The sequence below is a fragment of the Acartia tonsa genome, chromosome 10, assembly GCF_053477335.1.
Source record: "Acartia tonsa isolate MP-2025a chromosome 10, ASM5347733v1, whole genome shotgun sequence".
Classification (NCBI taxonomy): Eukaryota; Metazoa; Arthropoda; class Copepoda; order Calanoida; family Acartiidae; genus Acartia; species Acartia tonsa.
Window position 1 is genome coordinate 33,495,169 of NC_137269.1, and position 27,076 is coordinate 33,522,244.

Here is a 27,076-nt window from a genome sequence, read left to right on the forward strand (position 1 = left end):
GTATGGATGAGAACCAGTTCCTATCCACCGGATTCGAATGAATACGAGAAATTAGTTTATTGAAATGATTTTTTTGCTTTAATTTTGACTTTTTAGCAGAAAGAAATAATCCTGCATAGCTTTTTTCTTTTAGCCAATTCAAACAATAAAAACTATCATTCTTGGTATAATAGTCTATTCTCTATACTAAATCCACAGGTGAACAAAGTCGTTATCAGTAGCAATTTTGTTTGTCTCAGGGTTAGGTCATTTTACTTAACAAGAGGGTAAAAATAGATTTCCAGTGGTAAATCTAAACCGACCCTGCAAAATAGTTTTCTTAGTATGTCTTTATTATTAATCTTTTTTTAAACTGTCAGCTTAAAATACTCATGTATTTTCATAATTTTCTTTTGATCTAGAACTCATTCCTCGTAAGATTGGAGAAAGAAATTCATTATTTTCTGGTAAGACATATTTTTTAATACGAAGCTACTTTACGAATTAAGTACGTTAAACTGTTTAAATTTTTATTAAATAACAGGATTTTCTAAAGTATAGAAATTGTCAACATTCAAAATTCATAAATATCTCAAGTCCTATGTTATTAAAACAAGGATGACAACATCCATAAAAGCGAATCTCTAAAACGGTTTGACAGACGAACATTAACAAGTTTTGCCAAAATTATACGTAAATTTGTTGAAAATTTCTTAACTACAGAATCCTCCTAAAGGACATACTGACATTTTTAGTACTTGATTTTAGAGATGCTTCGCTCATGATATTGTACCTTATCGTAATTGGAATTAGTAATCCCAAAATCAGATCAATCGGATGATTTTATCACCTAAAATTTTTTTTTAAATTAAAAAAACAACATGTTTAAAATGGACGTACGGACATTCTGGTAACGATTATAGAGTTGCTACGCTTAATAAATCGTACCTAACTACTACAGGAATCATCATGCAAAGTTTGAAATCGATAGGACAATTCTAACATGCCTAAATTAATGAAAAAAGCTATCCGATATTGACTGACTGACCGACCCTAATTATAGAAAAGCTTCGCTTTTAAAAATAATAAAATAATATTACTAAGGAAAATCCTTTAAAATGTTTAAGGATTAATTCTAAAAATCATCTAATTTAATTAGAAGAAATATATATAGTAGAATTTTTTTTTACATTCTTTTTACGCAATGTTTTTTTTAAGTCAGAAAAAAATATTTGTAATACTAGAACTTGCAGATTTACAAATTTACAAATAAGATTTAATTACAGATAAGATTTAAATTTCATATTTTAATTAAGTTTTTTTTTCGTGAGAGCGCAACATCTCTAAATATAGAAAGTCAGACCGTCTAACAGTTAATCACTAAACATTCAATGTTAAAAATAGTCTCTACGTACACAGTGTCTACGTGCAAAGAGAGATGGGACAATGGGCTGTTGATCAAACTAGTCCCCAAAGCCTTTAAAAAAAAAATTTCCGTTGGTTTAACAACTTTAAGAACTTTAGTGAATTTTCATTGGTTAAATTATTCAAACGTTTCAACAACTAATTTTAATCTACAGAAGTGGTAATTTTGTGTATCATTATTGGGAATGTCCATCATTTTATCTGCCATTGTCTTATCCCTTTAGATCCCTGGTTTACATGTATAATTTATAAGCTAATGTGCACACACCACACACATAAAAAAGCACGAAAATATTTTTACCAGAGTTACCCATTTGCTCTTACCTGTTTATTACAAGACAATTGTGCTTTAATCAATTTAAAAGGAATAGAAAATTATTGAATGATTATTTGGCTGTTTCTTTGGGAAATTGGACAATTAATAAAATAAAAGGAGTAATCTAACATTACATACTTACATAAAGTCAGTGGGAATTATTCTAAGCTTTATACAACACGAATTGTGTGTTTAAAAAGTTTTAAAAAACTAAATTTTTTACTGCAGGCTGGATTAGAAATGAAGAAGGTTTTGTTTCTGAATGCTTTGAAGGACGCCAGGAAATGTTTCTACCACCAAGAACACGTTAATCTCATTCAGTTTAAGGTAATGATATAATTCTTTCACTCATACCCAGAAATGGATCATCAAAACCTTATTTTCAATTTTTGTGCAAAATTCTTCTGCAGTGCTCTTTTAATCCCTATTTAACCATTACTTTGACCTACCTTCCCCAAGTATAAGCAATAAATAAGCTTTTTTTCTGAGGCTTGTTTGTGGTCCGAATGCGATTCAAAGGAGACCTCCAAATGCAAATACGTATTACTTGATTTTAATCATAAAAAAAAGTTAGCTGTCGGACTGGTTCTTAACTGCTATTTTAGTCACTTTAAATTTAACTTGTACATATTTGTTTTAGAATAAGCAGGAGAAAGAAAAGTCTAATCTAATAATGAGAGAAAGAAGCAGGTTATACTTTATATTACGAAAATACTTTGTCTGATATATCCGCCAAATTGAACCTATCAGGTATCACTATGTCAAAATACAAACATGTTATTTGATGTTTATTGGCAAGGAGGCATTTCATTGGTTCATTTTAGCGGCATTTTATGTTTTCGGAAATTCTAAATAGTTATGAAAGTTTTAATAAAATCGAAATGTAAGAAATATTATGTCCTAAATTTGCCTAAATGTTACGGGAATCTTTACATTACTGTAACTCCAACCAAAGGACTTCATTACGGACGGTCAGAACCTAAATACGGGATTGAAAAATAAAGTTTATAATGTATATTTATTTTTTTGTCAGTCAGTTGAGCCGTGTACGTAAATTAAGCCAACCAGTTCGGGAACCTCCCCAATTATCACACCTTGCTGTGGACCAGAAACAAAGACCTGCAAGTTTATCACCAATACCTGCCACCAAAATAGGTACCTAATCTTAGAACTTACTGCTAAATTTTAATCATAAGTAAGGCAGCAACAACTATTTACTAAATATTTTTTACATGAAACTTTGATATTGTACATGCATATATAAGGCATAGGCTTAAAGAGGATTTGCAAGGAGTACCCCAAAATGTTGACACCCATCTGACTATTTTTGACACCCACCTTCAAACAGACAACAATTTTTAATGTCAGGTGGTTGATACAACCCCATACACCACCTCTCTCTGAATATCTCTGGTACAATGTACATGAAAATAATAAAAAAATAGACCGCAGCACTCCATACATAGCACAAAATAAATATAGACTTTTTTCTTCAGTCAACAACAATAAAGGATGTATGTCAGCCCAGCCCAGCAGATGTAATTCTCCTTCCAGATCTAGAAAAACTTCAGGTACAAAATATATCTTTCTCACAAAAATATAAAGACTGTTTTTTTCTATTCAAAATTATCAAATTGCCATTTTTTTACAGTTACACTAAGTTTTAATTAGACAACTCTGTCTTATACTAATATGTCTGTCTGGATGAAGCTTTAATTATGGCAACCACAGTACCAATTAGGTTATGCCTTTAAGAGAATATTATCACAAAAACCTAAAAATCTAGGAATCGAACTAGCACCCCTATTTATTGACAAATCCAAATAAAACTTGGTGGAAATATGTTGAATGTAAAATTGGGCAATCTCTAAAAATTTGAGCCCTCTATCTTGAAAAGGAGTTGAGAAAATCGTGAAAACGTAAAAATCTAGGAATCGATCTAGCACCCCAAATAAAAGACAGATAGACAAAACAATGTATATATTAGATGGAGATATATAATGGGAACCTTCACTAAAAATTTCAGCTGTCTATCTTTTATTGCATGGAGCTGAGTAAATCACGTTTCCCCCAAAATGTTTCTTACGGACAGACGGACATTTTAAATGTTAGAGTAGCTTCGCTACTAAAAATACTAATGGAATAAACATAAACATATTAATTGATTTGAACATCAAAATTTAAAGAAAGTCATAAAATTAGAAATTAGAGATACAACAAAAATTAAAATTACTATATCAATAAACAACCTAAATCTTATTCAGTTTCCCTTGGGTAACCATGAATAGATCACTATGGATCTGTCTACTTTGGCCAAAATAGATTTAAAAATGTTATCCTTGATAAATTTAAATAATATAGTCACTTTTAAGTAATAATTTGTAAACTAATTTAAGTTGATAAGATAGTTGAAGATACTCTTCAGAAGTTACTTGAGAAGGCTGAAGGAAATGATTCTATCAATCAACAACAAGGAAAGTTTTGAGCAAAGACAACATTGTTGTATTGAATGGTCATGACATATTATTATTGTCAACAAAATTTTTTTTCCACATCTTTTGATTTTCCTCTCAAGAACTGGAAAATCCAGACAACTTTCTAGAAACAGAACTTTAGTAATTATTAATTAAATTAAGCTCATTGCTATGCTGTGACAGGTTTTAATTTACCAGCCGCCCAAAATTTAAGAATAAACACTCATCTTGCTGAGACAGGTAACCAGAATTGTTTAGAAGCATCGCTACCAGGGATGAAGGGGACATTGGGCTGTTTATTACTCTAGTCAACAAAGTTTTAAATCACCGGACTGTAAACCACTGTAATCTACAAAATCTGTTATCATTGGGTATGTACATCAATTTATCAGGCATTGTCTGATCCCATTAGATACCCGAATGCTACTTTACCCAAAACTTCAGTAGGCAATGTGCATTGCAATTTTAAAAGGCAACTCAAAAACATTTATTTATAATTAGTATCTATTCTTTCATTAATATGGATGTCCATATTTCATCTAATTTTAATATTTGTAAAAAAAATGAACAGAATATAATAATCTTTAGGACAATCAAACAATCCAGAGACAACATCAAGTAACCAGGTCCTGCAGAATATCCTGTCCAAGATAAAATCAAAGGTACATAGATTTATGAATGTTTTACCCTTTGTTGTTGTTTTCAAATAACTTTTTGTTTAAGAATGAATGAATATATATTTTCGAATCTACATTTAATAAGATTACAATTTTATAAAAATTTATAAAAAAAAAATTATGTAAATAAGAAAAATAAAGACTCAACCTATATAAACAAAATTACTTTTGCTCTAGGTTCCTTTATCAAGACAGCTGAGTAACCAATCAGATTCTGGAACTGATCCTCCAGATTTCTCTCAATTCCAAATTGCAAATTTAAATACACAGGTAAAAAGTAATTTTGTGATCATAGGTATGATACTGGGTAACCCCCTGAATAATTATTACATCCTTTGGTGAAAATCAGATATCTGAACAACATGATTCATGACACAATTATGCAATTGATTCAACCTGTTTATAGGCCATTGTCTCTCTATTTAAAACATAGACTTTCCAAGACTTTAAAAAATACTTTGCCAAGTACATGGCCATAGCATTTACAAATATGTTATTAAAAGTATTTTATATTTTAGGATAAACAAGATAATCAGATGTTTCAGGAGGTATCTAGTGTTCAAGGTGAAAGGGTATTAGATCCATCTTATCCACAATACCATGAGCTGACCAAACAAGAGCCAAGTTCAAACTATAGCTCTCAGAATCCTAGTTTTCAAACTGTAAATTCTAATATTCAAACAACCTGTTCTTATTATGAACCAATAATTTCTTCCCCAAATCAACCCCTACATTCAATTTACCAACAAATGTCTTCCAGTATACAATCAGTTAACTCTAGTTTTCAAACAGTAATTCCTAACCAAGAACAGGAAAGGTTTGGCCATCAAATTGTTAGCTCTAGCTATCAACTGGAAAATTCCAAATTTCAAATTGAAAATTCCATAATGACTAATCCTCTGGTTGAAGCATCAAAACAAAATGAAAACATAGAAAAGGTAATTGTAATTCTGCAAGAAATTACAGCAAAGTAAAAACATTTTTGGAGTGGTATGTAAAATTAGTTTCCTTCACAGCTTTTGTAATTAATCTTATTAGTGTTCTTTTCTCTATGCCTTAATATCTGAAAATAACTCAATTCTATATAATACAGTGTGTTTTTTTTATGAGAACTTTTTTGAAAGCAATTTTACCCCACTTATAGTTATCAGAATTTAATGATTAATGGCTTATTTTCTTCGTATTTTAATGCAATTAATAGAACAACAAAAAAATATTTCAGTTTTTATTTGTAAAGTACAATAAAATCTAAAATTCAAAACTTGGGTATCAACATCTAAAAATGGTTTTAGCGCATTTTTCTTATGCCTAAATCTTCTACCCTTTGCAAGGAAAAAATTGGATTTTCTGTAGTCGACTTTGCGGGGCCAGTACTCCCTCCCTGGTTGAGATATGACCTTCAAACTTTGATATGTTCTAGTACATGTTCCTAATAATATCTGTATTCATTTTTAGCTCTATATTTGAAGTGTTTAGCAGCCATTTTTACAAAAGGTCAAATATTTGAGCATAAGAAAAATGCGCTAAAACCATTTTTAGATGTTGACACCTAAGTTTTTAATTTTAGATTTTACTGTACTTTTTAAATTAACACTGAAATATTTTTTTGGTGTTCTATTAATTGCATAAAAAAACGAAGAAAATAAGCTATTAATCATTAAATTCTGATAACTATAAGTGGGGTAAAATTGCTTTCAAAAAAGTTCTCATAAAAAAACACATTGTATATGGCATATATGTCAAATAAATTTTTTGACTCTTTTTTCCATTTCATTGCACCCTTTTTCCTGTATAAAGATAAAATTATTTTAAGCTAATGGACCAAATCTTATAGAGTTTCTTAGGTAAGAAATCTCCTTGTAAGGACTCCAAGGATAGCCTAGTAACTTTAAAGGATAAGCCAAATTTATATCATAGCTGTAAATTTTAGTTTCAATTCAGGTTGGGTTGATTAGTATTGGAGTGACACAGGCAAGTAATATGGCAGGAGCAAGTGGTAAGACCATGCAGTATGGATATCTTGATCAGACAACTGGACTTATTTACTATATTCCATTTCAACAGGTCAATTTATACTTCACATGTATTGTATATTTTGTGACAAAGATGATAATAAGAAAAGTAACAATTTTTGTTTATAGGAAAATGATTCAAGATCTTGTACAACTACAACACCATCTCCTCTTCCATCCTTAGGTATAGTTATTATTTCTTAAATTTTAAATTAAAATTTGGAACTCATGATAATATCTATGCAATTTTTAGAGTTCATAACATCAAATGAGTCCAATGATGTAATTGACAGCACCAATAAGTCCTACAGCAATATCAACCAAACTCATCACCAGCCAATCACAATTCCCCACCTTGCCCAACATCCTTCCTCTGGTATTGATGTAACATCTCAAATAGTGACTCCATATATGATGTCTAATCTTCAGTACACATCTATTATGACAACTCAGAGTAATCCTGTCACCACTATGGCAGGACAATCAGGTTATGGAGCTGCCAGCAGTTATCAGCAACAAAGTGTACTATCACAAATGACTGGGCATTTTGGTGGGTCACCAAACTTGTCTGGGGGATCACCTTATCTTACTAATCTGTCTGGGGGATCACCTAATTCAGGCATCCAATTAGGAGCCTCGCCTAATCTAACAGGGCAAGTAGGTGGATCCCCTAATTTAAGTAGTCAATTAGGTGCATCACCCAGTCAAATTGGAGGATCAGTTAATCTTGGAGGAACTCCCAGAATGATGAGAAAACCTGGATTTATGATGGAAATACTAAGGTAAAATTGACTTTCTGACTATTATTATGGGAGAAGAAAAATGATCCTAACAACATCAAAATTGCATTCAATTACAACCCCTGTTATCAAAAGCTGGACAACTCAAAGTCTACTTGCCATAGCAGTAAGGGTTTTGAATCTTGGATCAAAATATGCTGTAAATAGTTAATAGACATTATACATTTTACCCTCTCATGCTATATAAGAAGGAACAAGTAGGAATAAAGGTACTAAGAAAGAGAGGTAATGTCTCATTGAGCCAAAAGGAGAATTGCATCTGTACATACATTTAATCTCATTGGTTGAAATTTTATACAGATTTTGTTACGAATGCATGTTTTTTTTCATTTCATACATAGATAAAAGTCAGCTTTAAACAGTATATTTTCTTAGTAGAAAGCTTTGCGGAATCAGAATTAATTGCCCAAAAATTTCGTCTTCAATTTCAAAGCTTCAAACAGAGTTGGATTCTTAAAAAAAAGTTAGGCTGGCTACTCGCTGGTGAGGCAAAATTATATTTGAGAAAAATCCTTCAAAATTGAATTAAAAAATTTACAAAAATTAAATAAAATCTTAAAAGGGTTATTAACATATGATTTTGTTTAATTTTTGTAGATTTTTAATGTGCTTTTGGATGATTTTTCACAAAAATAATTTTGCCTTACTATCGAGTAGCGAGTCTATCATCTTTTAAGAATCCACATCAGCTTGAGTAGAAAGTAAACAATACTTTTGTCTGCTAGAAATGTTCCTTCTTAGATTTGACGAAAAAAGGGTTCAGAATATTCTTCTATTCTTATATTTCTATTCAAGTAGGTTTCAATCGGGCTTTACTCATTGCCATGTAGAGTTGTAATATTTGAATGCATGGTTCTATTTACATTGTCAACAACCTTACCCTGTAGGTAAATATTATGATTTGAAAAACTTCAGAATGGTAAAAATATTTAGGGAAGAAGAAGAGGAGGATAGTATAATGACTGCTGAAGATGAAGAAATTCTATCCATCACCAACAGTGCTGTTGGAAGTTTTCATACTTCTGAATCATTCAAGAGTCTTGTGGGGGATGATTTCAAGTAAGTTCATGAGGATTAACTTACCACTTACTCTAAATAAACTGTATATTTGTATGTTAGCCAAGGAAAACACAATTTACTCTTAGTATTATGATTTGACTGACAAATGGACTGACAAATTGATATGCTAGAAAAGAAGTCAGAATGTATATTTTGATTTTAAGGGATGAGAATGTTTGGAGATCCAGAGTAAATTCCAGATCTAGTTTATTGTCTCACACCTCACCAGAAAATTTTACCCAGGTATCCTATTTTTTTTAGATTGAAGATACACTTGTATACAGTATGTCTATCCGTCTGTATGTCAGTCCCTAATGCAATAGAAGAAATTTTATTTTTTTTTGCTGCTAATTAAGATAGATTGCTAATTTTATTTTTATTTATTTGTCTATCGTTCTGTTGGCCATGCAACAAAATATTTTTTTTTATTAAGGTTTAGTGATTTTCTAACAAAGATTTGTTTTCCACATATTGATTTTATCTGATTATAAAAGTTGCTACTGTTAGTTATAAATTTGCTTATTTTCGTAATTCTCAAAAAATGAAAATCAAATTTCTAGGCCTCTCCTGACGAGATGTTTTATCAAGAAAAATCTTTATCTCCAGAACAAGAAACTTTAAAAAAGGTGACAAAACAGTCTTTATGTCTCACGCTTGGTTTTTTATTAAATGAATAAGTTAGGATACAATGTTTGGCACTTTCGATATAAGTAAATGATAATAAAAAACCCATAGAATGCGATAATAACTTCAGAAAAATCGAAGAAAATAGTTTTAATACTTAATTAACGTTTTTAAGTTTTTCTTCAAAAAGTTTAGATAAGATGCCTTTAAAAGTCGTCTATGATTTTGTCAGGGATAAAAATGTAACTTTAAAATAAGAATTACAACATATTTTTTCAATTAGTACAAAGTAAAATTTTGAACATTTTATTGATCAGTATATTTTATAAAATGTGAAGTAGAAACCTGAATATTTTATCATGAAAATTGTGTTATGATTTGATTGTCTGCTAGATTACAAGAAAAAAGATACTGACAGTACTTGTTGGTTCTTTAAAAATAATTAGGTAGATTACTTTCAGAACCCCTCTTTTTGCAACGTTATTTCAATAGAACAGAGCCATAGTCTTAGTGTACTCAATATCTAGACAGCCAACCATTGTTTTAGAATTGTTCAATTTTTTTAACTTCTGATAAAAACAGAATTAATGGTATTTTTGTAAATATTATACCTCCAAGAAATGGCTATACTTCCCAATCATATGTTGTGTGATATTTAAGAGGAATTATTTTGATATAATGTCATTAAAATATTCGTTAAAAAAAGTGCTATTCTAGCTTATACTTTACATTTTAATGTGTATGATAATTCAAATAAAAGATAATGAAGATTTATATTATATTTAATTGTTATAATTATAAAGAAAAACCTGAAAACAGTAAAAAACTGACTTTATTTTATTGACGTAGGGAAAATTTTGTATAAATTATTTTTAATATAGTCACAAAAAGGCTTAATGAGTTTAGGAAATATTTCATTCACTAATCATGTCATTTAAACTCTATTACACAGAATACATTGTAAAAAGATGTTCTCGTTTTAATTTTAAGTAATTTGAAATGCATTTTAATACCTTTTAATGATTTATTTTTTGAAACATCTTTTTATAAAATGTTATTGATTTTTGAAGTTATATGTTAAAATGTTTTTAAATTTTGTTAACATTTTGTTTTAAATGTAGAAAATTGGTAATTCTAAACATTCAAAAAATGAGTTTATTAAATTTTCATCACTTAAATTGCATGTTTGATGAAATTTTCAACTGATAATTCAAGAAAAATCGTTTAAGTTTTATTATATTTTACTTTGAAATGTTAAAAAAATATAATTATTGTCAAAAATGTGGAAGTTATACTTTCCTCAAAAAAAGACCTAAAACATGCAAATTAACACGTGTAATGAGATTTTTTTTCTTTCAGGTTTAATTTTAAGTAATTATTGATATTTTTTGTAAAAAGGATTTTATATAAAAAGTTTTAAAACTCGAGTTATGTAGTGGTTCTAAAAAAGGTTGCGAATTTATGCAATTTTCTTGCAAAAAAATTTTTCTAGGATTTTAAAAATAGCAAAGGGTGTTATTAGACGTACTTACAGATACAATTGCAAAGTCATTTTGGCCAAACACTAAAATAAAATTTTGACATCTGAGGGTCCAACCGTGGTCTGTTTATCTATTGACTACACTCCTAGAACCCTCCCTCTTTAAATTTTAGTTTAAAAAATAAACAAAATAATTCTTTGGGTAGATTCTATCGTAGTGTTGATCGAGGTAGCTCACCATCCCGAAAATAAAGGGTTATAAAACCCTCGTTTCAGCGGTCAGAGAGATCCTTCACTTTAGACTTAAAGACACCGTCTTAATTTTTTAAAAGGTTAAACCAGTCTGTATAGGTCTTTTAAATATCTACCTATCTATGTACCCAGACATATTTCAAACTATCTATATATCCAGGTACTACCATGTAATCAGACCACAGCTGCCTGTACAGTTCTCTTCCAGCTCCAGGTTAATGACCTTCTATAATTGAATATAATCAGCCTATCAATATCAAACTCAAATTAGAGGTACAATTTTAGTTTAATAGTCTATAAACTTTAAATAAGCTGGGATTAAGCAATGTATGATAAAATAATCTTCACCTTATTTAAATGTGAAAAAATGTGGCTCTTATACAACCAAATAAATTAACCTAACTACGTCAAAACATAGCTAAAAACCTGCTAAAATTGTTAGAATAGTAACATGATTTTCTATAAGAGGACATTTAGATGCCTTCAGTGACAACAACGTTTGAGCCACAGCCAGAGTCAGCTATTGCAGGCAATCTTGTAGAGGAGGGTGTCACAGTAGATACAGATACTGAGGATCATTTTAGAAGATCTACTTATTCAGTAGCTGAATTAGAGATTAAACAACCAGGAAGAAAATCAACTTGTCATATCACTTAACTAACTATAGAGTAGTTTTGTTACTAAAAAATATATATTTTGATTTTTTGAACCAAATTATGAGGTTATTAATGCATGAAAATTTTTCCAATAATTCTAAGTGATTTATTTTGATTTAATTAGACTTTATTACTTTGGGATAAAGGCTTTAAAAATAACAAACCTCCATGCTTTTTAAAAAACTCTAAGATTCCTTTTTCTTCTTGATATATCCTTATACTAAAGTAACAGGATGTTTGTTTGTCTGTGTGTGTATCTGTGTGTCTGTGTGTCTGTACCGAAGGATCTCTCTAACCGCTAAACCGATCGGGTTCTCCGTAACAGGGTAGCTTCTCATAGGTCCCGGGAAGGTTTATAACTATTTTGGGGGAGGGTACCACTACCCACCCAAGAGAAATCACAATAAAATCAAAAATGTTAAATATTTTCGCCGTACAGTGTCGCTAGCATAGTCGCGCTACGTAGAGAAATGAATTTAAAATGTTTAGTCGCGCTGCGTAGACTCATGAATTTAACATAGACAAGTTATTTCTCAAATTAGATATTTAAAATAAAATAAAAAACATTTAAAGGCCACTAGAGGCCTCTAGGGGCGTATCCGCTAGTAAGTAAATAAAGTGATAGAAAGAAAAAGGGGAGGCCGGGCAAGAACTCCCCAGTAAATTTCCTTAAAGCTCCCCCGCTTTCCACACTTATAAAGTTAAATATTCTATATCTATATGATTGTAAATATGTATTATAAGAATAAATATTTTTCATAAATTTTTCATTCTACATTTATCTAACATCTTTATAATCAAAGAACTGTAGAAAAGTCGTCTTATTTTTACAATTTATGCAAAAGATATAATTCAAAGAAAATTAATAATAAAACTTATTTAAATGTAATGTAGTCATTGTATACAGATTATTTTACAGTCTTTTTTATTTCCATTCTAGTTCCAAAAAACAAAAAAAATTCAGCAGCAAATCTATTTCATACTCTGAAATGTCCGTTCGTCTGTAAGAAATGATTAGGCGAAAAATGATTTTTTTGTAAAGATTACCATAACAATGAACATCCAGTTTATATACGTGGTCCGTTTGTCTTTCGGTCATGCTACCAATACCTATATTATGCAAAAAAGTTCCATGATTTTTTATGGAAATGAATATCTGCACTCAAACTCACTTTGTCCTTTTTGTGCTATGCTAATTGTTGATAAAATGTGGACGGACGTGTGGACGGATCGACTCTAATTATAGAAAAGCATCGCTTTTAAAAATAGACTAGGAAGTTAAAAGGTAGATGCGCTTGCGCATCCAAAAACTGCAACCAACACACAAATTATGAAGCTAATCTAGAAATTGTTGAAATAATTTCTTACAGTTTAAATTTGATTGTTTTATTGCGTGTAACTCAAATTGGCAATTTCCTGCTACTTTATTATGAGCCAAATATTTCATTCTACCTTGCTCTAATATATGTATATAACGAGCGATTACGCCTTTAAGAGGCCTTTAGGGGAACTAAAGTAAAAAAGTACCTTTTTTTTGGGGGGTGGCAGGTCATTTTTTCTATCTCCTCCCCTAAAATAGTTAAAAACCTCTAGGGACTATATCGGTTCACCGGTTGGCAAGATCATTTGGTAATGGCAATCATAAGGATATGCTTATGCTTTTTAGCCCTAGCTTTCCGAGAGACAAGAAACTGGTTTTCATCTCATATTTTTTTGTTTTAAAATCCATGGAAGCTGTCATTGTGTATGATACTATAGGATAAATAACTATTATATGTTAAACCATATCAATGTGACATTGTTTTTAAAAGCGAAACTTTTCTAAAATTAGGGTAGGTCCGCCCGTACGTCCGTAACGGATAGCTTTTCCCGTTAATTTAGGCATGTAAGAATTGTCCTATCGATTTCAAATTTTGCATGGTGATTCCTTTAGTAGTTAGGTACGATTTAGAAAGCGTAGCAACTCTATAATCATTACCAAAATGTCCGTACGTCCATTTTAAACATGTTGATTTTTTTACTTTTTTAATAACAAATTTTTATGTCATCTAATCATCGGATTGATCTGATTTTTGGTATATTGATTCCTGGGACACCAAAGTATAATGTAATAAGCGAAGCAACTCTATAATCAAGTCCTAAAAATGTAAGTATGTCCATAAAAATTATCCTGTATCAAGCAGTTTTTCAACAAATTTACTTACAATTTTGCTTTGACTCTTATAAATTTATATCATAATATGATAATTAAGTTATAACACTATACAAGTGTTAATGTTCGTTTGTCCTACCGTTTCAGTGCTTCGCTTTTATGGATGTTGTCATCCTTGTTGTTTCACAAATTACAAGGTAAGGGAGAGGACATTGGGTTGGAAATAAATTCTTGCCCCCAATTTAAAAACATATTTTTAGATTCGTTGGCTTAAAAACTTTTGTGTCTTATTTAATAAGTCTTAATTGGGTTATAAAAAAACTGTTAAAAACTTTTTCACCAATAAATTAAATCTAAAGAAGGGGTCATTTTGTTTATCGTAATTAGAAGCGTCCATCAATTTAACGTCCATTGTCTTATCCAGAAGAACCCCTGGGAACTCAGGGAAAATTGAGCATGACTTAACAAATTGCAAGTTTTCGTTGCAAATTATTTCCTTAATTTATGTAAAACAAATTACTGGGCATTTTCTTGTTATATAACTCTGGAATAGTTAGTTATTATGCATAGTATTATAAATTAACAGATTTCCACTTTCCGTGGATAGTATAAAATGAGAATATACTATAAGATTAATCTATTTGTTGACAACGAGGGGCCTCTGGCACGGGCAAAAAAAAAACTGATAATGTCCAAGTTATTTTTATTTTCATACGGGTTCCTTCTATTCTAAGAATTTTTTTAGATTTTCTTTCATTAAATATAAATATAATTTTTATAAAATATATTTTCCGAAATAAATCTATTTTGCTAATAGTTATAACAGGATTAAACTAAAGGAAAGTTGAGTCTTTATAAATTAATCATAATTTTACCTTCAGACATTACTCACAGATTTATCAAAGAGAAACTACCTTTATTTAACTTTTGGTAGCGTAACTACTCTATAATTGGAACTAACGTCTAGCCAACTGTCCACACTTTAATTCAATTTTTTTTATTCTCTATCTTGATACCTCACACACACACATATACTCCCATATCTCTTTATAAAATTATGGAGTGAATTTAAGCCTTTTACAGTTAGGGAGTTGAATCCATTTTTATAGAAGCAGAAATATAATCTATGATTATGGTTTGGACCCTCTAAAACTGTAATCTACCCTTCCACTTTCCCCTCTCTTGGTGAAGATATCTTCAACGCCGATACGATTTTTGAAATGTAAGATTCTACTTTCCCTTCTCTTGGTGAAGATATCTTCAACGCCGATACGATTTTTGAAATGTAAGATTCCACTTTCCCCTCTCTTGGTGAAGATATCTTCAACGCCGATACGATTTTTGAAATATAAGATTCCACTTTTGTCTCTCTTGTTGAAGATATCTTCACCAAGAGAGGCAAAAGTGGAATCTTAAATTTAAAAAATCGTATCGGCGATGAAGATATCTTCACCAAGAGAGGGGAAAGTGGAATCTTACATTTCAAAAATCGTATCGGCGTTGAAGATATCTTCACCAAGAGAAGGGAAAGTAGAATCTTACATTTCAAAAATCGTATCGGCGTTGAAGATATCTTCACCAAGAGAGGGGAAAGTGGAAAGGTAGATTACAGTTTTAGAAGGTCCAAACCATAATCATAGATTATATTTCTGCTTCTATAAAAATGGATTCAACTCCCTAACTGTTTTACGAAATCTTATCGGAAATATAGACACTAAACCCAATTCCTAGGAAAGGGGGAGGGGGTCATAAAAACCCATTCAGTAATATTTTTGCCTCTCATTTTAGTTTTTTAAAAGGTAAAGTAACATAATTTTCTGATTTTCTCATATAAAAAAGAATATCGAATTTCATGAGCTTCCCCCCCCCCAAAAAAAAAATCTCGCAAGTCGATATATTTCATCCAGGAAGTGATTGTAACTGTGAGAGTATCCCTTGACTGAACTCTAATCTAGCCCTAACCTTTACATTGAGTACAATTAATCATATTTTCCTTTATTATAATTCAAAATAATTCTCAGATATTATTTCTATCTTTTCTTTTATATTCCTTGTTTTGGTAAAAAAACAAGTATGACAACATCTACGATAGCAAAGTCTAATGAGAACATTAAAGATAAAACAAGAGAATCAGTACTTTTAATAGGAACAAACTGAATATGATAAAGAAATCCGGTAATAATTCAATGCTATTCTGTCATCAACGCAGAAATTTTTGATAATTTATGAATCTTGAGATGTAAAGATTCTTGGTTTTTTACATTTCAAAATCTATTCTATTCTAATGTTCTTTAATTTAGGAAACTAACACTTTGGTGTCGGGATGGTTTAAGGCTATTTTATGTTTGACCCCTCCCTTCCACCCACCTTTAAATATAATGCTAGTGGTGAAACCGCTAGTTTGTTTGTTCAGTAGCTGTAGAATGTTTTGCAAAAATCTTGATTGTTTTTTCGCCATATTTTATATGCAGATAAACATTTGGCAAATATGGAGCTAATTTGAAATCCATCCAAAAACATATATTTATATTCTGTGAAAATATTTCATATCAGATAGGTGTGTCTGTCAATAAATGCTAATTTTTTATTTGTTAAATTCCTCTAATCTGATAATATAACAAATACCATGGTATCCTATTATCAAATAGAGTTGGAGGAGTTCTTTGTCCCGAAACAGGCGCAAATCATTACCATGCACAGTTAGGACTTTAAGCCAAATTTCGAGCAAACACAGAGTTGTTTGTTTATTGGGTGTTGCTTAACCTTATATGACTTGAACAGACGTAGATACCTATATATTTACTCCATTACAATAAAAGGATTTATAGGTATTTCTAAATCCTTGTGTTTGCATGTAATGGATATTTTCGCACTTGTTTGTTTGCACAAGTCAAAGTACAAAAATACAGTACATAATCTTTTTAATATAAATAAGAATGATAATAAGAAAATGGATTTATAAAATGGAAAAATAATATAAAGCAGGCAGACATAAACAAAACATTTGTTTAACAATATACAAGGAAGGCAATGTATTTATTCGTAACCTAAGTATCTGGTACAGGTGTGTGCACAGGGTTTTGCCAGCAGGTTTACAGATATTGACAGTCCCTTTACAATTTATGACACCCCCCTTAAACCAAATCGAGGGTTCTTTAGATATTTCAACAAAGGTTCATTTTTATTTGTTTTTTTTCTCAGACTGTTGACTTAAAAATAAAATTGAAAACATCCATAATGAGCCAAGCTCCCGTATTAATGATAAGTATGGAAAAAGCACAAAAGACAGACCGAAGAATCAAGAAAGAAATAGAGCAGAATCTTATTAAAAAAAGGCAGGTAAAAAATCTTTTCTTTTGACACAAAATAAAATAAAATCATCGCAACTTCAACTTTTCGTCCACTGGTTGTTTTTCATCAGAAATGTTGTAAGCTAGACATTGCTGCTTTATTTATGGACATAATTTTCCTTGTGACAGACCAGCGTAAACATACCAAGACCCATATAAAAGTTTTATTCTCGAGAATAGTAGTAGAAATATATTACTTACCCTTGAGTTAAATTAAAACAGTTTCAAAGTTTACCAATTAAATTCTTAAAATAGAGGAAACATATTTCTTAATTTTTGTCATAACTTTCATTTATTTAAAGTTTATAAGGAGTGAAGCTTTTCCATATTCAATAATGTCTTAACGTCCATTTTCTGTAACCTATCATTGAAATATATATTCTAATAGGTGGGTAAAAGACTTTTTGTCTTTAAATTACATTGGTGACCATTCGTTGGCTTCAAAGTTTCTTAATGTTTCAAAAATTATTTTACTACATAATTTTTTTTATCATCATTAACTTAACCTCCAATGTACATCAATTTACTTTACAATTTTTTGAAAATAATAGTCAGTACAAAAAAGCTACTCTGCTTTTTCCATTGAACGGATTTTTCCTTGTTAAGTACAGAATAATAAGTAAAATAAGTAAGAATAGGCTATGTCTATAACAAGTGAGGCAACAAACAGCTAACATATCAAACAATATTTGTATAAAAAAAGATGTTTTTAAAAGCGAAGCTTTTCTATAATTAGGGTAGGTTCGTCCATCCGTAACGGATAGCTTTTTTTCGTTTATTTAGGCATGTTAGAATTGTCTTATCGATTTCAAACTTCGCATGAGGATTTCTATAACAGTTAGGTATGATTTAGAAAGCGTAGCAACTCTATAGTCGTTACTAGAATCCCGTACGTCCATTTAAAAAATGTTGATTTTTAACTTTTCTATCAACATATTTTTTATGTGATGAAATTGTACGATTGATCTGATTTTTAGAATACTGATTCCTAGGACAACAAAGTACAATGTTATTGCGAAGCATCTACAAAATCAAGTCCTAAAAATGTAAGTATGCCCTTTAATAGTAAACTGTTTTTAAGCAGTATTTCCATAAATTTACTTACAATTTTGTTTCGACTTATACATTTTTATTCTAATTATTCAATTCTGACACTCTACAAGAGTTAATGTTCGTTTGTCATACTATTCCAGAGCTTCGCTTTTATGGAGGTTGTTATCTTTGTTTTAGTAATAAATAAACTAAACATTTTCAATGTTTTTGAATGCGAAACAAGTTTAGTTATTTAGCAGATCAAAAATGTAAAAAAAATCTTAAAGGTTTATAAGTTTCATTTGAAATATCTTTGGTTCCACGGTTTCTAAACAGCTCAGCCTCAAGTAATTATACTTCTGTTCCTGAGATCTTTCACATCAGACAGACAGACCTTTCAAGTATAAACATGCACCTAAGTGAATAAAAATATGAAATATTTTGAAGACAATTTTTTGCGACTGGTATGATCTAGCATACATTTTTGATTTATAGTATAGGCATTCCATTTAATACAGCTAAAATTTAACATAGGAAATATTTTAAAACTTTTTATTTTATAAATCGCAATGGTATTGTAGTAGATGTCAACGAAATAAAGAAAAAGTGGACATGGAGGGGGAAAAAATTATGTGTAATGTAAGGTATGTTTTCGTTTGTTTTTGTTTTACTATAGGTCAGGTTAGGTTGTATTGGGTGCAGAGCAACCCAGAAGGGTTATACCCGCGACCGTGGCTCAACATGTAGCACATCTGCTCGTCGTCCGGAAGGTGATAGGTTCGAATCTCGGTCCGACACCGCGTCATAACTGAAGACGTTAAAAATGGTTCCTACTGCTGCTAGGTCAGATGCGCGACATAAATAGTTAGAGAAGGGGGAATGCCTTGGCCCAAAACAGGCTCAACTCATTATCATGCACAGTTAGGACTTCTCAGACAAAGGTCGTGCAATCAAAAAGTTGGTTGTCTGATGGGTGTTAATACCCTAGGCGATTGAGCGCGTTACTCTGCACTTTAAAACGCAGAGTATGTTCAAAGGTGACGTGGAGAGGACTTGTGCCCGAAGCGTCACCATGCCCCTAGAGTCAATAGTAAAACAAACCCAGAAGTGTTAATGAACTTCAGGTAGAGGCTCTGCATGGTTAAGGTTCCCTGCAGTGTTTAAGTACAAAGAAAACAACTATCCTTCTCTTATTTAAATAAGGTAGCGGGGGGGGGGGTGTTTCTGCGCTCGCTATTTGCTTGAAGGGAAAGAAAATCTGACTAAAATAGAAGGTAAATAATACAACCAATCTTTTGTAAGGATGTTCTAACAGTGCAGACCAACATTCTAGTACTTTGTATCATTAATGCTTATGTTTTTATTTTGAATGAACAAACATTGAATGAATATATCTCTTGATATTTTGTTTAAAGAAAAGTGAAAAAGGTTTTTGTAAGAGAGGCAAAATATCATTCAGGCAAAGATTGAAAAGTATACAATAATTTTTAAATATTTAGGTAAAAAGAAAAATTTTTAAATTTTTTTTATATTAAAATAAATGATTTTTTACAATAAATAAATTGAAACAAGCATTAACAATGGTCACCAAAGCTGTCTTAGACTTTTTAAAAAATCTTCAGGTTTTAGTTTTGATAAGGATTCAACCATGTATAGTTTTGACATAAAAACATTGTTTAAGAAAAAAAAATATACCCTTCTTATGAACTACTTACATTACAGATAGCCCATCATATATGAGAGAATATATATACAATGGCACACTTCCATGTTCTCTTCTCCCTGTAAAATCCAGAATTTATTGAAGCATCCCTAAAGTTGTATAGAAACTTTTCACCACATAACAGGATTTTATTGTACAATCAATTCCACATAAAAAACCTGTTTTTAACATCTTTTAAACAAAAACAGCTATAAACAGCTTTTAAGATTAAAGGAAATATTAATACACATGTTTCTTCATTCGAATTTGTTTTATAAATTTTTTTTTGCAAATCGTAAGCCATGGAAAAAAATAGAAACCAATGTATGTTGTTAAAAAACTTTAAAAACAAGTACGAAGAAAAAAACTAAATATGTTGTGAATCTTGGACTTTAATTTAACCTTCTGAGAACTATCATGATAATTTGATTATTAACCTTTGATTGTTTATTATTTAATTTATAATACAAATTTACAAGGTGTACCAGTATTGAACTTTCAATCAGTAATTTGCAGACACATGTGCATATTTGCTGATTTTACAGTATGCTTATCTTTAAGAACATCGAATATTGTAGTGGTTCTTTAATTTTTATGTAACTGTGGTAACACCCAAACAACCAGGTTGAAACAATACTGTGATATTATTACTCAAATACTTTATAACCTGCTTTTGTCTGCAATCCTATGTAAGTGAAAAAAAATCTAGTTGCGTTATAGCTTAAGTGATTTCTAAAGGGAAATACCTAACGATTATAAATTATGTAAATAACAATAAAGACTGTAAATGATTTTTATTATAATTTTTTATAACCTCTGCGTGTCTGTACCAAATAAGGAATTGCTACTATTATCAAAATAAAAAAATAACTCTTTTTTGTTGGGGTAATCTTTTCTTGAGTTGATTATTCTTGGGAGGTTAGAGTTACACTCTTAAAAAAAAGTACTCTTTTGTGATATTTAGTTCCTTGATTCCTGATGTACTGAGTATTGTTGGATTCATTCTTACGTCAATGTAATATGTATGAAGCTGACATTCCTGGGTACTTGGTATGTTGGCAGGCCAGTTGTGTTTTGTTTGTTATTCTGTGAAGAACCTTGTGTCCACAGGATCGTTGCAGCCCCAGCCACAGAGCTAGGCTGCTCACATACAGGGAGTAAGGGAGGGGCAATGGATCGAATATTTAATTTTTAGGAGTCTCAGACTCTGGGGACTGGCTTAAAGGGAATGTGCAAGAATTTAGCAGTTTCTGACTGAGTTTGCACGGCGGCTCGCTCACTTATAAAAATGGGAAACTTATAAAAGTTTTACTCAACACACCAAATCGTAACAATTTTCATGAGAAATACGCATTTTATAAGGCATACAAAATGCTCTAATTTTCGGTCTATTTAACGTAATTTTATCATTTTTTTTGCTGTTTATTTTATTTTACATATACTTTTATCATTTTATCAAAAAAAAATTTATCTTTTTTCATCATTTTTTGGAGAAATTTATGCTTAAACTAAGGGTATCTTTAGACGCAAAATTGACGCACTTAGAATAAAAAATGCGTATTGAGTACAAAGGGGGGATAATTTCAAGTCATGAATGTTCTAAAGATATCTTTTTTTCCATAAAATTTTAATGTTTAGTCCACCCCACGTCACCCCGAAAATTATATATCAATTTAGGAAGATAATTTTTGTAGAATAATTACAGAATTTACAACGTTATGGACTCTGAAAGTATAGTTAAGATCAAAGGCGTGCAAAAGGTTGGTATAGGGGTTGTTTACACCACCCTTGTAAAATTAAGGGGGATGGATACACCTCCCTAGGTTTTCACCCATGTCCACCCTCTTGACAAGAGCCTACACCCTCAGATACACCCCTCTATAAATTCCAAGGGGGTGTAAAGGAAATAAATTTACACCCCTTAAAATAAAGTGGGGTTGGGGGTGTTTAAGGAGGGTGTATATAAGCAAGTCACAGATTCAGATAATTATATGCTATCTATTTTTAGATAAATTAATTACCAGACTTTACTAAAATAATCTTGCAATATTCTGTACAACTGTACTGTACAACTTTTAATTAGTAAATTGGGACATGAGGAAGCTCTCATACATATGTAGGGGGGGGGGGGGAGTTAATGCAACCATCCCATAATCAATTAATCCAAATTTTGTTATGAAAATTGGCACGTGTAATCCTTGGTAGGCCTGTTTTTCAAAATTTAACAAAAAGTTAAGCTTAAGGGGGGGGGGGGGTTAAGGCAACCATCACGTAATCAATGCACAAATGGCACTGTTTGCTCAGCTGTTTAGCCGTTTTTGGGCTATTTTCAGGGCAAATCCATCAATAATCATGTAGGAATCATCCATTAGGGATAGGTTTTAATGGGTGCTGAGCTGAAAAATACTACCAAAAATAGTGGCAGCTGGGTAATGGCTTATAAGGATATAAAAAATTGAATATTTCCATGGAATTAAACTTTTCTTAATTAACATTATAACTTTATGTCATGGACATATTACTAAAAGAACTTTTTTTAATTTCTAGATTTCGCTGTCATAACAGCTAAAAACTGTCAAAAATGGCTGAGAACAGCTGTCAACAGCCAAAAGTATATATTGTAGATTAAATCATCCCACCCTGGAAAAATTTTGATAAAAGTTTTGCCCCCAGTAAAAATTGGTTGATTTAAGCAAAAAAATGACCCATGCTAAATATTTTTCAGTGATGCAATAATTGTGACCTCATGAGCACTGCAAAGTTTTTTAAATCTGCAAAAAAAATTTTTTTTTTAGTTCTTTTGTGTGATCTCAATTTTAAAGATTTTTACAAAATTTCAATTCTAGTATGTCAATATAAACCTGAAATTTACGAAAAAAATGGAGCAGTCTCAATTATAACATATGAAGGTGTAGCAAGTAATCTGCAAAGTCAAATTCCATTTTTGCAGAGTTTTTCTTACATAACTTAAAAATAAAAATTTTAATTTGGTTTTCATTTAGATTCAGTAACTACTGTAACCAGGCAGTTTCAAAATTTTAGCTCAATATTCAATCAATTTTGCTCACCTTCCAACACTAAACCCCCTTTATTGATAAGAAGACCATTAATTTTATTTGGGGTTTCCCTCAAAGTTTTTACACAGATAGTGTTAGTATTTATAGTAAATTGTGACCTCAAAAATTGTATTATATATATTTATGCAATTTTGACTTTGGAAGATGTGACATGTCTAGTAAGAGATATAAGTTTTCCGGAATTGTAATGTAGGGAGTAGATTTGAAATCTGCATCAAATTTTAAGGATTTTTTATAAAATTCGTTTTTTGTATAATTCTTTATCTAAAAGCGGAAATACAAATTAAGTTAATTAATTTTGGCATCTGTGATTGGTGGATTTAAAAAATCTGCGCTCTGATTGGATGTCGTACATCATTCAACCAATTAGAGCGCAGGTAGTTTAAAATCCACCTATCCTATTGGTCAAAATTAATTAACTTAAAATGTATTAGATATGTAGATAAAGAATTTTACAAAAAACGAATTTTATAAAAAATCCTTAAAATTTGATGCAGATTTCAAATCTACTCCCTACATTAAAATTCCGGAAAATTTATATCTCTTAATGTCTAGGGTAGGTTTTTTTTTTTTTAAACATACTTTTGGTTTAATGTATGTTAAATTATACCAATAACCATATTTTAATTTTCAGTACCACCCACTTAACAGCTAGAACTGGCTGGAAACAGCTGGGAGTGGTCAAGAGTATGATGAGTAGATAGGGCTTTTGATGTGTCTAAGGGTAGGTTTTTATGGGTGCTGAGCTCAAAAATACCACACAACATCCTTATGGCAGCTTGCTAACAGCCGCAGCTCAGCTGGGAGCGGCCAAGAGTAGAATGAGTAGATAGGGCTTGTGACATGTCTTTAGGTAGGTTTTTAACAGTCTGTGTAACAGCCCCAGCTGCCAAATGGATGGACCCCCACTATTTATAGTAGTATTTTTGAGCTTGGTACCAATAAAAACCTACCCCTAGACATGTCACAAGCCCTATCTACTCTTCATACTCTTAGCCGCTCCCAGCCATTTTCAGCCAGTTCTAGCCAATTAGCAGCTGGTACAAGAAATTTTAAAAATGGATATTTAAAGCAAAAATATGTTTTAAAAAGTTGATTCCTATGTAATTAATGATAGTTTTGCCCTGAATATAGCCCAAAAACGGCTAAACGACTAAGCCGCCAGCTGTTAGCCATCACTTTTCCAACTTTTTGTTTCATTTTGGGAAAATAGATATACCAAGGATTACTCATGCCAAGTTTTGTAACGAAATTCGAATTCTAAGTGCAATTTGCGCATTGATTACGAGATGGTTGCATTAACCCCCCCCCCCTTAAACTTGAATTAATTCCTTTAATGATCTTGATAGATATATGTTTATAACTTTTAATATATTTTACAATAGTGCTCAAAGTTAATGTTGGGAGGGAGATATATCCCAATCCTCTTTTTATAAAAAAATTTTTGAAATGTAATAAATTTCTTATGTAAAGTAGTTTTGATAAAATCTTAATAAAATAACCCTTGATTTTAGTTTAAGGGGGCTGTTAAAAGTCATAAGTTGGGTGTCAAAAAATTTAGTTGTTAATAAATTAATGGAATATAACCTGATATTATAAATTTGAAACATATTTTTGATGTACAAAGAGATTTAAGGAACATGTATTACACTTTTTTTCATAGAAGAAATTGAATAATTTTTTATTTGTTTTTTTTCAACACAAGGTTATTTGTGTATCTCTTGGTGCAAGATACCACCATATTATTAGTTAAATCTATTTTTTTATAAATTAAGTGAATCAGTCTGTTAGACCAAGGGTAGAAACTCAGCAGATAGACAGACAGACAGGCAAGAAGAATTATCAAAGTTTGACTATAATAGACAATTAATTACATAAAATCCAATAGAGAACCTGTGAATGATCAGACAGACGGAGGGATAGACAGACGGACAGACAGAGGGACAGGTAAATAGTAATAGACAGTCTTTGAGGCATTAACAAATTACAATTAGGCTATGCTAGATGATTCATTGAAATCCAAAAGAGAGGCAGTTAGACAGATAGACAGACAAGTGGTGGGACAGACAGACAAAAGGACAGACAGACAGAGGGACAGACAGACAGACAGACAAATGGGTATTGCCTAAAAACAGTTTGGCTGCTATATGAATCATTAAAACCCACAATAGAAAAGAAATTTACAATAGTTTCTTTTTTCGATACTCAAGGCCCCCCCCCTCCCCCACTCAAAGGGGTTTATTATTTCTGAAAATCAATGAGTGACTTCTCAGCATAATAAAATTGAATATACTTTTAATTTCATCAATTTATCTTAAATAGAACGAAAGTTATAATCATTTTATTGTCTACAAGAAATATGCTTTGAGTAAAAATCAACCTAATTGTCAGTAAAAACGTTATATTTTTGCATATTTACACAGTAAATAAATTTTAAAATTGTATTTTATTGTAATGAATAACTTAAGGGGGTTGTATGAATTCTCAAAAACCTAAAAAAAAACTAATTTAATTAAATTAGTCCAAGTAATGATTGATTTAGTACAGCACATATGAATATGTTGTCAATTTCCTATCAGAGTCGCAGTGTTTGGGGACTTGCGCATGAAATGCCGCTACTCGTTGTGTATGTTTTGAATATTGCAGACGGGGAGAAGGGATAATGGAAGTGGGGACATGGGAAATAACTACTCGTTGTGTTAGTTTGGAATGTAGCAGACGGGGAGAAGGGATAAGGGAGATGGGGGCAAGGGGCAAGAGAAATAAAGATAATAAAAAGGGGCAGTCATATTCTTGCTAGCATCTGGCCGGGTCCATAATCTTGTAATATAAAAATCACACCATAAAACCAAATCAATATATTTCATCAAAAACAAGTTGTGATTTCACTTTACATGACGCTATGGAAATCTATTATTCAATTAACAATCCCTTTATAATTTCCTACAAATTTATTGGATTAAACTGGATTTCATGCCCTTTCTTTGATAACTCCTATATTGAATTAATTGCCCATTGTCCCCTCCCTTACTCCCTGGCTCACATAACTCATATTAATTGCTACCTACCTATCTACTTAAAATATATTTAATCTTATTTTGCCACTTGTAATAATAATAAACTTATATACTATTCATTTGTGTATTATTAAAGTGCAAAGTTATTCTATGTTGACGCCCGTCCGTTTAAGTCTGTAAATATCACACTTTATTATATCTAAAATACCACGTAGTAGTAAAAAAGACAGATATTTTTTAACCTTAGAGATTGATTTATCTAAAATAGATTATGAAACCAAAAAGGTTGAAAACCTAGTATTCTTACGCAGAAATCTGTTCAAAATAAAATGATAGGTGTAAAGATTCTATGAAACACTTCAATCTTAATTTAGGCAGATAGATTCACAAGAATTCTATGAGTTGAAATATTTTTAATTCTGTGAAATACGATATTAGGGTGCTAGTTCAATAAAGCAAGAAAGGCGAATTTGAGATATTTTAAACAAAAAATAGTAGGATTAAACCAATTCTCCTTTTGGATGTTGATTTTCTAAAAATATTATAGTTTTCCTAGGAAATTTAATTTTAACTACAGCTCTATAAACAGACAGACAGAAGTACAGACATACGTTTGTTTGAGCAGCTTTGATGCTAAATAGGCGTAACAAAAAAGTGTTATGTGTGAATGGGCCATTAAACAGTGAATTATTATACACACTTGACATAAACTAAAAATATTAACAACAAAATTACCCTAACTCTATTGAGAGTAAGGGATAGTTTTAGCAATTAAAATATAAATTAATCAGTGCTTTACCTCAAAGTGTCAATCAAGCACTAATTCCTAATAATCAAACAAACGATAAATATTTCCACGGATTTTTGGAAGTTTCAAAAACCTTAAAACAGTTTCAGTTCAACTACAGATTATGAAGAAGTCTGCTCGGCTGCTGTACATATCTGTTGGGTAGCTGCGAATTGCAATGCAGAATTCTGGTAGCGGCAAATTC

At 31.0% G+C, this 27,076-nt stretch overlaps 1 protein-coding gene across 4 annotated transcripts in view; it reads left to right on the forward strand.

The window, feature by feature from the left end:
* LOC145329941 (uncharacterized) overlaps positions 1-11,861 on the forward strand; it is a 34,490-nt gene extending 22,629 nt beyond the window's left edge. Inside the window, exons 11-29 of one of the 4 annotated variants that reach the window (XM_080174421.1) lie at positions 402-446; positions 1,949-2,047; positions 2,361-2,410; positions 2,754-2,875; positions 3,217-3,291; positions 4,117-4,192; positions 4,376-4,434; positions 4,783-4,856; positions 5,049-5,141; positions 5,390-5,684; positions 5,742-5,809; positions 6,813-6,935; positions 7,013-7,067; positions 7,137-7,665; positions 8,617-8,742; positions 8,907-8,985; positions 9,303-9,368; positions 11,259-11,312; positions 11,576-11,861. In XM_080174421.1, the coding sequence (XP_080030547.1) occupies positions 402-446; positions 1,949-2,047; positions 2,361-2,410; positions 2,754-2,875; positions 3,217-3,291; positions 4,117-4,192; positions 4,376-4,434; positions 4,783-4,856; positions 5,049-5,141; positions 5,390-5,684; positions 5,742-5,809; positions 6,813-6,935; positions 7,013-7,067; positions 7,137-7,665; positions 8,617-8,742; positions 8,907-8,985; positions 9,303-9,368; positions 11,259-11,312; positions 11,576-11,755 (2,268 nt within the window). In that variant the 3' untranslated portion in view covers positions 11,756-11,861. Of the gene's footprint in view, positions 1-401; positions 447-1,948; positions 2,048-2,360; positions 2,411-2,753; positions 2,876-3,216; positions 3,292-4,116; positions 4,193-4,375; positions 4,435-4,782; positions 4,857-5,048; positions 5,142-5,389; positions 5,810-6,812; positions 6,936-7,012; positions 7,068-7,136; positions 7,666-8,616; positions 8,743-8,906; positions 8,986-9,302; positions 9,369-11,258; positions 11,313-11,566 lie in introns of all 4 variants that reach the window. The other 3 variants (XM_080174422.1, XM_080174420.1, XM_080174426.1) reach the window with 3 other exon arrangements.
* Positions 11,862-27,076: the final 15,215 nt, after the last annotated feature.